Raw genomic sequence first — 12,851 nt, 5'->3', positions numbered from 1 at the left:
TGGGGGGGCTGGCCCCCTCAAATGTTTTATTGTGGGGCCGAAGGGACCTCAGCCCCAAGGAGTTGGCTGCTATGCCACATACTCTGCTCTTTATCTGGCCAAGCATCATTACTGACCGTTTTCAACAATCCTGAAGCTTCTTTTCTACCTTTTATGCTCAGCTAAAGCCTGCCTTCTCTTCCTCAGTTTCTGTCAGAGCCTCACCAACTTCAGGAACAAACTGCAATTTATCTGCCAAAATCTCTCTCTGTCCCTTCACTGCATCCATTCTTCTTCCACCTCCCTCAGACGCCAGTGTTTGTTGATGAGATGGAACAAATGCAAAGAATGTATAGATGTGTATATTAGGCAAAATTGTATCTAAAAATGTGTACAGTAGAAAAAACTAAACACTAAAATGCTGGAGAATTTTCATGAAGTAAGTCCACTTCTCTGCAGGGAGGCGGCGGTTGCAGCATGGTGCGGCTTGCTGCTGGGGCAGGGGGAGAGATTAAAATGGCCGGTGGAGGACGCCATGTCCTCCTCCACCAGCTGTGATGATTGACATGGCCCACCTGCAACTTCACATGTGGGCTGGGGATCGAGTTTTCAGAAGCAGACTTGACTGGGAGCTTCTCATTGAGATCCTCAGTCAGCTCCACTCACCTGGCTTAAATAAGGAGTACGCACAATCTTGGCAGCTCCGTCAGAGCCGGATCACCCACCCACCCACCCTCCCTCTCTTGGCAGCACGCTACGACTTGCCCAAAGGAGTGGGCTGGTCATATGCACGATCTCGCTATCTAAATCTCGGTCCCTGTTGTTGGGGCCAAGCACGATTTTTTTTCTCCAGACATATTTAGCCTGTCTCAGGGTTTTCGCCTTCCTCATAGCAATTGTCACCACTTAATGGCAGATAAGGCATGGGGATGGGTTGTTAGTCAAGGCAGTGGGGTTGGGAGTCTCAATGCCCCCCTCAAGGAAAGGGATACCCTGTTAAGGAGGTCCAGGGGAGAGGTGCTTTGAACCAGGTGCCCACACAGGGTAGTTGGGCCATGGTGATTCTGGTGGGACACATCTACATCCTAGGGTGATCCCTAACCTAGGATCAACCCTATTAAACAGTCATCCAGCAGGCAGGCTGGATGATGCTGGATATATACCCAACGTGTTAGCCAAAGTCTACTGACACCTGTAATTCAACAAAGTTGTGGCCTGTTTGATCCCAAATCCTTGTCTTGTGGCTGTAGCTCATGCCACTGCTTAGGCCCTGTTACAGGCTGACTGAGCCTGTGCTCACAAAATATCACCTCAAACCAATGTGGAAAACTGAACTTAATACTGGAAAATGAGAAACTGAGGTAAACAAAAATTAATATATTCAGCCATCGCTCTCCAACTCCATTCTCTAGTCCATACAATCAGACTCCTGTCCTCTCCAGCTACACTCCACTAAAGTTGCCCTTGTATATCCTCTCAGCACTACATCTAAAGAGCCCCTCTGTCCTTGTCTGATACAATTTAACATTATTAATACAAGAAATAAAAATACCCTGACAAAAAGACAACTGGGCGTATGCACACAAGAGCTATTCATCACAATCTACTATTCTGAAAAGTGATTTCCACTTTGATTACACACTTTAAAATATTCTCCATAATCTTAAATTTTCCCTACACCCCCCCCCCCCAATGCTTATGACAGGTAACAACATGCAGCTGAAGAAAACTCTATTTACCCATCACAACTTGGCTGAAGTCAACTGACTCTCTATTCCTGGCTGCAAAATGCTTTTTAAAAGCAGAAAGCCCCAACTGGAAAAGTACGCTTCGCTACATTGAACCCAAATGTACCTCCCATCCCCAAGGATGAGAGACCGGGGGCGGGGGGAATCACACCAAACAGCACAAGAGAAAAGGCAGGATATATGTGTGATAAACAATGATAAAGCATGAATTGATAAAAAAGAAACACATATTGTACATACGACAACAAAAAAGCAAAAAGCTCACCTCAAACATGGAGAAGAGGCCAGACTCAGCTGAATGTGTATTTCAGCCAATGGTTTATCTGTCAATGAAGTTGCAAAAAGGTATGAGAAAGCACTCACTCTGCAGCTGAGGAGTGTGTTGCAGGTCCTGCCTTTCCCCAGCTCCTTTCAGTGATCATCATGAGGTATGAAGAGCAGATACGTTCCTCTCTCAGGTAAAAAGGTAAAGGGACCCCTGACCATTAGGTCCAGTCGTGGCCAACTCTGGGGTTGGGGTGCTCATCTCGCTTTATTGGCCGAGAGAGCTGGCGTACAGCTTCCGGGTCATGTGGCCAGCATGACTAAGCCGCTTCTGGCGAACCAGAGCAGTGCACGGAAACGCCGTTTACCTTCCCGCCGGAGTATTTATCTACTTGCACTTTGACGTGCCTTCGAACTGCTAGGTTGGCAGGAGCAGGGACCAAACAACGGGAGCTCACCCCATAGCAGGGATTCGAACTGCCGACCTTCTGATCGGCAAGTCCTAGGTTCTGTGGTTTAACTCACAGCACCACTCAGGTAGAAAGATATTATTGGTTTATTCTTTACACCTGACAGTCTTTACTGTGGCAAACATTAGGGTACACATGGCGTACACAAACAAGGCACATCTGCTGAACAGCTGCATAGGTCCTTACAAGTAAGTGGTCTCACAATCCCAGAAATAAGTATGTTTCCTTTTAGATGTTATACCTCAACATCCCAATACCTTACAAGTTGTTTGGGGGAAATAAACACCAACCAGCTGTTTCTGTGACAACAATGAGCAAGAGGTATTCACGCCCCGAGACTTACTCCTATCTATTTGGGATCTGGTGATGTAAGAAGCCCTTTCTCACTTACTGAAAAAGCTACATGTGAAAAGTATTCAGGAAGCCTAATAATTATTGTGATAGCATCACTGTGAAATTGGTTTCAATAATCAAGAGGCAGCTATAATATATTCCATGGGAATAAAATGTGTACTGCAACATGCAAAAAGAAGTCTTTCTTTTAAAAATACCCGCATTAACTGCATATAGTTACAAGCTGTTTTGTAGTGCATCTGGTTTAAAGATCAAAACCAAACTTTTAAACTCATTACAAATGGTAATTATGTAAATTAATCATTTTAATCATCTAACAACATCACAAAAACAGATTTTGTAGGTACACATAACTACAGCATAATTATTTGCTATTCTGATAAATAAAACATGAAATAAAATAAGTGTTTTAGCATTTACTTCTAAATTGCTGGAGAACACTGATTATGGCTTGGGTACTATTTCACATTCCTTAAAGAGGAAAAATCACTGTGATGACATTAAAATATAGCGGAGTTGAACGCAAAAATGGGATGGGGGTGGAAAGCACAAAGTTGAGTTGATAATGTTTTTACAAACTTTCTGTAACCCAAGCTGACCTCTGATGTATCTTCATGGGCAGGATAAAGAGTGAATCATATTATTATTATTTGTTTTTTTAAAAAAACCAGCATGGGGGAGAAGGGTGAACTAATGGGACTTTTCTGCATCTCAGCCAGTAATATTTTCATTACAGTTGCATGGAGATTTCCATTTTTTAATGTTGTTAATAAACTACTCTGATTAATACTTCCACCCAATTAAACAAACACAGCAAAAACTGGCAGAAGATGAAAACTTCACATGCCATGGAAAACCCTGAAATGACATGTGCCATTTCTACAGAGGCTGCACTGCCAAGTAAAACCAGATGGCTCGGCTTAAAATGTTTCAAAACTTGACACATTTGTCATTTTGTCACCATTTGCCCATGCACTCTACACTGACAGAACTTCATAGGGAAATAAATCCTGCAGTTTTCTGTACTTCGTAGAGTATCCCCAAATGCCTTCCCAAACATCCCTTTGCAGCTACGCTCAGCTAAATTCAGTTACAAGAGGGCAAACTATAACACAGACCATGCCTTATTAAGCTAAAATTGTTCTGATTCTCCAAAAAAGAGATCTGTATCATTGTCTAATAACTTCACTTCTTTCCCCTTCTGTTTTCCACCCCCACATTCATTTCTTTTTTGCATATATGTATAAAGAAGGCTGATCGCCAAAGAATTGATGCTTTTGAATTATGGTGCTGGAGGAGACTCTTGAGAGTCCCATGGACTGCAAGAATATCAAACCTATCCATTCTTAAGGAAATCAGCCCTGAGTGAGTGCTCACTGGAAGGACAGATCCTGAAGCTGAGGCTCGAATACTATGGCCATCTCATGAGAAGAGAAGACTCCCTGGAAAAGACCCTGATGTTGGGAAAGATGGAGGGCCCAAGGAGAAGGGGACGACAGAGGACGAGATGGTTGGATAGTGTTCTTGAAGCTACCAGCATGAGTTTGACCAAACTATGGGAGGCAGTGGAAGACAGGAGTGCCTGGCGTGCTCTGGTCCATGGGGTCATGAAGAGTCAGACACGACTAAACAACTAAACAACAACAACAAATACATGCATACCTGATTTCAGTCCGTGCCTCTCAAAGGCTGGTTACTGTAAATGATACTCTATGATACACCTGTGTTTTTCGAACACACGCCTCAGATTCTTGCAGTGTTAGCCTGTTTTGGTACTCCTGTACAATCAGTGTCTCATATGTTAGTACAAAGATATGAAACACGTCGGAATTTGGCTCTGATTGATAAACAGCTGTTTAAACATTCTTTTAAGGAAATAAAAAACCCCAAAGACATGTGTATCTTCCCCTGTGCCATACACCCACAAAGAACAGTCCTAGCAGTGTCAATAATAGGAAGCTTTAAAGGGAGAGAAGAGACATTTGATTCACAAAATGGGCCTTACGTGCAATGACTGAAATCTCCTTTGTCAAAATAGATACCGGCAGAGCACCCCTCTCATATCTACTCTGAAGTAACTCACATTTAAATTCAGTAGTACTTATTCCCAGGTAAGTACATACAGGTTGCAGCTAAAGGGGGAAGAAGAGAGACATATGGTGTGCTCACATTACCACCTTAGAGAACAGTGTAGTTGTTGCCTTTTCGGTGTGTTTTACAGCTCTCCCGTGCTGCACAGGCTTCATTAGTGTCAGATTGGTTTGCATTTGTGCACATACCAGGGGTTGTTGACTAGTGGGGATATCTTTACTCTATGCATATGTGTTCAGTCCTTGGCCAGAGACAAATTAGGAATGGTTTAAAGGACTGTGAAACAGGTTTGAGAAACAAAAAGCAGTATTTTATAACAAATTACAGGAAACGTATACCTTTTGGATAACGTTATAGGAACAGAAATTGAAAGCTCAGCGCTGGAAACACAGTGAGTGCAAATGAGAGTGTGAACACAGTTACATTCCCTAAATCATCTCCATGAGGAGTGACTGTAGCCAGTTCACTAAAAACCATCACTCTGTGAATGCTTACGGCACCATCTTGTGGAAGCTTTTTAAACCTACACACTAGCTGGGTGATAGCTAAGAAAACAATGTCATAGGAATGAGTATTTTCGTTTAACAATTATGTCGCTGGAGATGATCTAAGTGTTTTGGGTATTTGTATGAATTAAATTTGTTTGTACGTATATAGTAAAAAAAGGGGGGGGGAGTCACAAACATGCTTCTACTATACATTTGATACAGTCGTCATTGTTACCTGGGGTACTCAGACTTCATTCTCTTCCCCATTGCCCCATATACAAGAAGTCCATTCCTCATTCCTATTTCCTCCTACACATACCATGTTTCTGTCCCCGTCCCCCCAGTGCTCTTTAAATAGTTAAGGAAAACAGTATCTGGAGAATATTCAAAATCTGAAAGTGATAAAGTTGTGACCATAGTGACCTTAGTAAATAAAAAGCAGGAAGATAGTGAGAATGCACACAGTGCTGGTTGTAATGGTACTAATATACTGAAATGTGCCACTGTGGAGTTGAGCAAAACACTAGAAAAGGCCATCACTGGACAATGACCTCACAGGTACTTTAGGAATGGGAGCCCAGTTTTTCAGTGAGCTTAAATGCTGTCAAGTGTTGTTGTTTTTTGGCGAAAGATATGGAGCTACAGAAATTCACCCCCGCACACCCTCGCACACACATTTCCGAATTGGATGCATGACGGACCAAGGCCCTTTGCTGCTTGAGGAGAAGGAGAGGTGCTTTTCCTCTGTTCCACTTATAGAAAGCAACCAAAAACGGCAGAGAGATTTAGTGCAATTTATGCCCAAACTGAAACACAGCAATATATATCAAAATTAGGTCAAGAAGAATTATAAGTAAGGTCATCATCTGGTGCTGAAAAGGAATAACACATACGCTCTAGGAAAGCCTTTCTGCTTACCAGTTTGTTTCTGGAGCCTTAAAGACCTGAATGATTTGGGACCAGTATATCTTGACAAGCACCAGCTCCCTTGGGAATTGTCCTGTCATCCAAGATTTTCTACTGAGGCCCTGCTCCATGGCCTCTGTCATCCAAAGAATAGAGAGCGGACATGAGAGACAAGACGTTTTCGTTGTTGTTGTCACAGCACTGAGGCACTTGTAATGCTCTGTTGAAGGAAGTCTGTCTGGCCATGTGGCTGTTCAACTGCCAGCAAATAAGCAGGAGCCAGGGCTTTTTTCAGCCGGAACTCAGTTCCAGCACCTGCCAAGGTGTGTGCCATTGCTATTATAAGAGAACGAGTGAGGTGTTCATGGTGAGTTCTGGCTCTTCTTTTTCTAGAAACACACCACTGCCGAGACCGTATCCTTTTTCAGTGGGTGTTTTGGGGCTTTGCCTTTTAAGATGGTATTTTGAGTCCTGCCATTTTCATATCCAAGTTGTATGTGTGTGTGAACTTTGGTGTGTCTTTTGCCATAACAAAATGTCTTTTGCTATAACATTTTTATAGCAAGGAGGGATGCAAACATTGAAAAAAAGATGAAGTAGTTAACATCAATGCCAACAAATAGCATTAACTTTAGGTGATGGGTGAATTTGCTTTAGGATATGAGAGGGACAGTTGGGAAGGAGGGAAATAATTTGTTAACTAGAACTAGCGAAGAGCCAGTGTTACAGCTGCACTTCCCCCTAAATGTAACTTTGAAACGGGGCTGCTTACATCTACACGTCTTGTTTCATGTTTATTCCTTCAAAACACAGCCTGATCTGCCACAGGTGTGAACTGCAAATGCCAATCATCCCATAGTTCCATTCAAACCAAACAAAAGTGGTACAGAAGCGAGGGGGGTTCTTTTTTAAAAAAGTGTGAAGTATTTACATGGAACAGCTGCAATAGAAGTGAAACTTCCAAGGTGTAAAAGGGTGAATGCTTCACATCTATGAAAACAAATAAGCTCTCCGCTACTGAGATTTTAAATCTGTCACTGCATTAATACTTTGCTGCACCAGCAGAAGCTGTTCAAAAGCAGCTACCTCTGTCTCCTCCAGATAGTGTTTCTTAAACACAGACACCCTTTTCCATCTGTCTTAGTATAAGAAAGGATGATGGATACTGTTTTTTTAAAAGGTGACCTCCAAAGGATTATTGAAAGAGAAAATAGGATCCAAGCATATTTTGAATCTTTATGAGAAGAAAAGAGACACACTCTCTCTATATATATATCACAGCCCCAAATGAACCAGCGATAATTTTATTCTTGTAACATTTACTTGATCTCACAGGGCACTGGGTATTATCAGACAGAGTGCAATTTAGCCCTCTAAAACATTAGCTTTCAAAGGCTGAGGCAGGCTTCTCTAAAGGCACATGGATAAGCTGCAGGAAGTGTGGGATTTCAATTTGACCCTCACTTAATGAATCTTGTGAAAATTAGGTGAAATGTGGTTGATTATGAGCCCTACCCCTTCTGCTAATTTGAAGTGTGATGACATTAATAAGGTAAGCTATGCTACCTCGTATTAAAACAAACAACATAAAATAATGAAATAAAACATTGCCCCATCTGCTGTCTTAGCACAACTGCACATGACATTACATCACTTCTTGGTGCCTAAACTGAACCATCAATATAGCACTTTTGGATACTCATGTACACAGAAGTTTTCAGAAATTATGTTCCCCAACTCTTTGTGGGGAATCAGGGGTGAGGAACCTGATGTTGCTGGACTAGAACTCCCATAATCTCTGACCATTAGTCATTCTATCTGGGAGGGACAGGAGTTAAGTGTCCCACTGCAGGGACACAGGTTCTCCACTCTTGCCCAAACAAGCCCACGCAAAGTTCAGGAAGGGGTGGGATGGTGCCTGAATCAGTACACTTTGTAACTGCTGTGTTCCTTCTATCTTCGGATTCATAGATGCACAGGATAGCAGGCAGCAGCTATTCCAGGCTGCTAGAGCCATACACCCACTCTGCCCAGCCCATCTGCATCTGAAGCTCCCTCAGTAGGTGAAGAATTGCCGGGAGTGGTGGTGGTGGTAGTTTATTGGGTGGGAATTGTGACATCACAATGGAACCAAGTGAGAAGCTGTGGCCATTGGCCACACTAGCTGGGGCTGATGGGAGCTGGGACTCTAATAACATGTGGAGCGCCATATGCTCCTCATCCCTGGTCTGGAGCAGGGTTTCCCATACTTGGGTCTCTCCAGCTGTTTTCAGACTACAATTCCCATCATCCCTGACCACAGGTCTTGCCAGCTAGGGACGATGGAAGCTGTAGTCCAAAAACAGTTGGAGACCCAAGGTTGGGAAATGCTGGCCTAGAGAGAGCAGGGGTAAGGTGAAGGTAAAGGGACCCCTGACCATTACATCCAGTTGCGGACGACTCTGGGGTTGCAGCGCTCATCTCGCTTTATTGGCCGAGGGAGCCAGCGTACAGCTTCTGGGTCATGTGGCCAGCATGACTAAGCCGCTTCTGGTGAACCAAAGCAGCACACAGAAATGCTGTTTATCTTCCTGCCGGAGTGGTACCTATTTACCTACTTGCACTTTGATGTGCTTTCAAACTGCTAGGTTGGCAGGAGCAGGGATTTGAACCGCTGACCTTCTGATCGGCAAGCCCTAGGCTCTGTGGTTTAACCCACAGCACCACCCGCATCCCAGAGCAGGGGTAGTCAACCTTTTTATACCTACCACCCACTAATGCATCTTTCTTGATGGTAAAATTTCCTTACCACCCACCAGTGCTGCAGTAACATGAACCCCCTACCACCCACCTGGAATCCTGAACCACGAAGGGACCAGATTGACTACCCTTGGTCTAGAGTACAGTACAATACTTGAAGAAATAAATTAAAGCTTTCTTCCAAGGCTGGCACTACAGGGAGCAAACAAAAGGGTGGGAGCCTTAATGTCTCTGACACTTTAGATTAAACTTAAGATCTCTCTCTCTCTCTCTCTCTCTCTCTCTCTCTCTCTCATATAATGAAAAAATGTACCTGTGCTGGCACCTGCAAACAAATTGCCTGTGTTCGTGTTTGCAGGTAGCTTCCCATTATTCAGCTGTTTTACTCTTTTCAGATGAGACTTTCCATTGTAATGAACCTGAGCTTGCGCTGCTGAGTTCAACTGTATATTGCACACATCACAGAAGGAAAACAGTATCTTCTTTTTCTCTTTACTTAATTGACAGTCAGCCCTGTCGTGTCTTAGTCCTTTATCTTCAAAGCCCCTCAGAAATGCAGATTGATTCATAATTCCATCTCCAAATATGTGGTCAGGACTTGCCGGGTGTTTCATACCTACACAAAAGGGAGGGGGAAAGAAAGGAACAATGGAACGAGGTCAGAAACCAAATATAAAAGTACTTCAAGTCAGCATTTTCTTTCATAAACCTGTTTTTTTATTATGCACTATGTACTATTCTATTCCGTTCTGCTTATAATTATTATAATAAAAATATATAATATAAAAAGTAAATATAGGAAGTGCTTCTCACAGTTCTTCATAGTCTGCTGTTCCTGCAGATATATGTGACACAGGCTGTGGCTCAATGGCAAATAAAAACTGTTAGTATTCAATTATTGGGAACAATCTTCATTTTCTTGTTCCAGTAGTTATCTCTTCTTTTTAGGGAGAGTTTTTATATTTCTTCCAGTATAAAACTTCTCAATATAATATTCCCATTTCTCTCCTTCCGCCTCCCACTTTCATTTCCTCCTTTAAATTTCGGATGTGCATATAGTTGCTTAATGCAATCAGCAATATAGTAAAGCCAATGGATGAAAAAATGTTGTTCCCTTTCTCCGCTTCATTCCTCATATCTTTATTAATCTCCCTCTGTACAAGTTAACATAATACAAAATGATCTGTAAAGTTAATAACCACCTTTAAAAAACTGCTGCTCCGGGACCAAACCACATGGTATTATATCCATGACCAGATCTCCCAACATTTACACTTTTGGTTTTCTGCAGCATGGGAGATTGTGTGGGTTCTGTATTATTTTTCTGGAGTAGCAGCACTGAGGGTGGAGAGGTTGAGTTTCCGGCATCGCGTCTAAGTACTACGTGCAAGTGCTGCTCAGTCACTTCAGATGGTTCAACACCCAATACAGCAACATGCGATGGAAAAAACAAAAGGGTACTACGTGCTTTCATACTGTCAAAAACCCTGAAGGTGTCAATTTATTCAGTAAAGCCTTCTACAAGCCTGAAAAGCTCTTCATTAGGAAAACGATTTATTAAATCCATGCCCTCTCCTGTACTGACACAAAGCTTTCTATTGTTATGGGTAATATGTAATGGTGGCTGTTCACTGACAGAGAAGAATCTATTAACAGAATGCAGGTGGAGGTGATTTTGATCAACCCACCCTCCCCCAGCAGCACTTTCTCAAATTTAGAGGGAGTGCAGGGTGTTATGGAGGGGTGCTGAAATGTGGCATCATCATCATCATCATCATCATCATCACTATTGTGGTTGTTAGTTTCTTAGTGGCTTTATCTTGCCCAGGGCAACCCAAAGCGACTTACAACCAACCAACCAGATAAATTAAGATTATGCATCTCTATTATTTATTGTCGTGATTGAAAAGGTATGACATTCTTAACACATACCCAAAATACATGAGTTTTGTTGTTTCAAAACAAACGACTAAAAACAGACCAAAACAAAGTGTGTCTTTCGGAATAGGCAACACACATGAATTTTGGGAGACACATCTTTAATATTCCACCACACTCTTTTAGGACACCTAGAAACACAATTTTGACTGCATCACCCATGCACCATGTCGAAAGAGAACAAGCACAACTAGAGAACTAGAGAAGTAAAATATACTTCCTTGGGTAATAAAAATAATTTATTAAATGAAAAACAGAACTAGAGGTGATTTTGGTGGTTTCCCAATCATCAAAGAAACTAGACCAGGGACTCATAGAAATCTGGGCCTTAGCATCTTCCAAAAATGCTGTAAGAACTGGATTTATAATAAAGAACTGGATTTATAATAAAGTATTTCTATTCTATTATTTCTATTTATTATTTTTATGGTGGTAGTTCTCGCTCTCCCTTCTACTCCCAGCTTATATATACATTTGCATGTTGAGTTCCACAGTGCCACCCCAAAAAATTCACACTTCACACCAATTTTTTGTTTAAGGTTTTTGGCATAATTTTTGGCCACAACTTTATTCAAATACAAAAAATGTGAGTGGTTGCTTAGGCATTGGTTTGACTATCTGTCCTTGCCCCCACAGGACAGAGCTGGCACTTCCGGACACCACCGGAAGCCAGCGTGGGAAACAAGTATTGGGTGAGAAATGAGGCTGGGAATCAATCCAACACTTCTCACCCTCATGTTCCGGTGGGGCTTGCACGGCCCAAGCCCGGCTCCACGGACAGGACGAAAGAATGGCAAGCCCCTGGATTCCTTTAACGGAATTCCCTTTCCGCATCATTTGGAGGGATAGGCACTTACCCCTCCAAGAACCAATTTAACCAATGCCTAACCGCCAACCTTACAAGTTGTGACGATTTGCTACATAGTAGGCAAAAACCAAGTGGCACAGCCAATCAGCCAAATGGCAAAATTCCTACCAGGCCCCCGCTCAAAGGCGGACGACCCCTTGACAGGCATAGCAAGGTCAATAAACCAGAAGCCACCCTATAAAAGGGAGGGGGGGCGGGTGATCCGATGCAAAACGGCCAAGAGGACGGCCCATCGTCTTGGCTCCTATATTTATATCCTCTGACCCCTCCTCCGAATTGGCAACACTCAGAAATCCCCAGCAACCCAATTAACCCTTTAAGAGTTTGGGTTCCACCAAAATTTGCCTAGTCATGAAGCAGTGGCCTGTTCCCCAACCGCAACACGTGCTCTCTGCTAGTGAGAACACGCTTTAACTTGTTGGGATCAGATCCGAGTGCTTCTAACAGAGGGTGAGTGAGGTTATATATATATTTTTACATATATAAAAGTTAAGAAGTGACGTTAGAAAAAGATAGGCAAGGCAGTACTATTTTTAAAAAAATACCATGTTAACCTGGACATTGTTCAAAATGTTCATTCTCTTAAGTTTTTTCCTTTGCATTTTAGTGTTTCCCCCCCTAATTAAATAGAAGTACTACTTGAAGAAGAGGCAGCTTTCCACATACAATGTTGCCTTTGTCACTCTTCTGTCACTTATAAAAAGTTATAATTATAATTGCTACTTTGCACTTTTTTACTTATTTTTAGCTCTGGATATTAATTATAACCCCCAGGAGCCTGCTGAAATTGACTTCTGTTCTACAGTGCCACCTAGATGTTAATCCTTCTATGGAGAAATGACAGTATCCTATTAATATAATATAGAATAGTCTCTGATAGTCTAATTTACATGTGGCTTGAAAATTCCATTTGGATCTAAATAGGGCCACCCCTCTAAGGGATATGATTCAGAGTTACTAACTGGCTATGGCAGGGGAGGGGGCAATATAAGGAGGCCATTTAAAA

The 12,851-nt window shown here is 42.4% G+C and overlaps 1 protein-coding gene across 3 annotated transcripts in view; it reads right to left on the bottom strand.

Moving 5' to 3' along the window:
• The window catches only part of ZNF385B (zinc finger protein 385B), a 146,803-nt gene extending 137,128 nt beyond the window's left edge, over positions 1 to 9,675 (bottom strand). For 2 of the 3 annotated variants that reach the window (XM_028748307.2, XM_028748315.2), the window contains exon 1: positions 9,353 to 9,675. In XM_028748307.2, coding sequence (XP_028604140.2) covers positions 9,353 to 9,653 — 301 coding nt within the window. In that variant the 5' untranslated portion in view covers positions 9,654 to 9,675. The remainder of the gene's footprint in view (positions 1 to 9,352) is intronic. The other variant, XM_028748302.2, reaches the window with a different exon arrangement.
• Between the last annotated feature and the right edge of the window lie 3,176 nt (positions 9,676 to 12,851).

The sequence above is a fragment of the Podarcis muralis genome, chromosome 1, assembly GCF_964188315.1.
Source record: "Podarcis muralis chromosome 1, rPodMur119.hap1.1, whole genome shotgun sequence".
In the NCBI taxonomy this organism is placed as follows: Eukaryota; Metazoa; Chordata; class Lepidosauria; order Squamata; family Lacertidae; genus Podarcis; species Podarcis muralis.
This window is presented reverse-complemented; position numbering and strand designations above follow the sequence as displayed.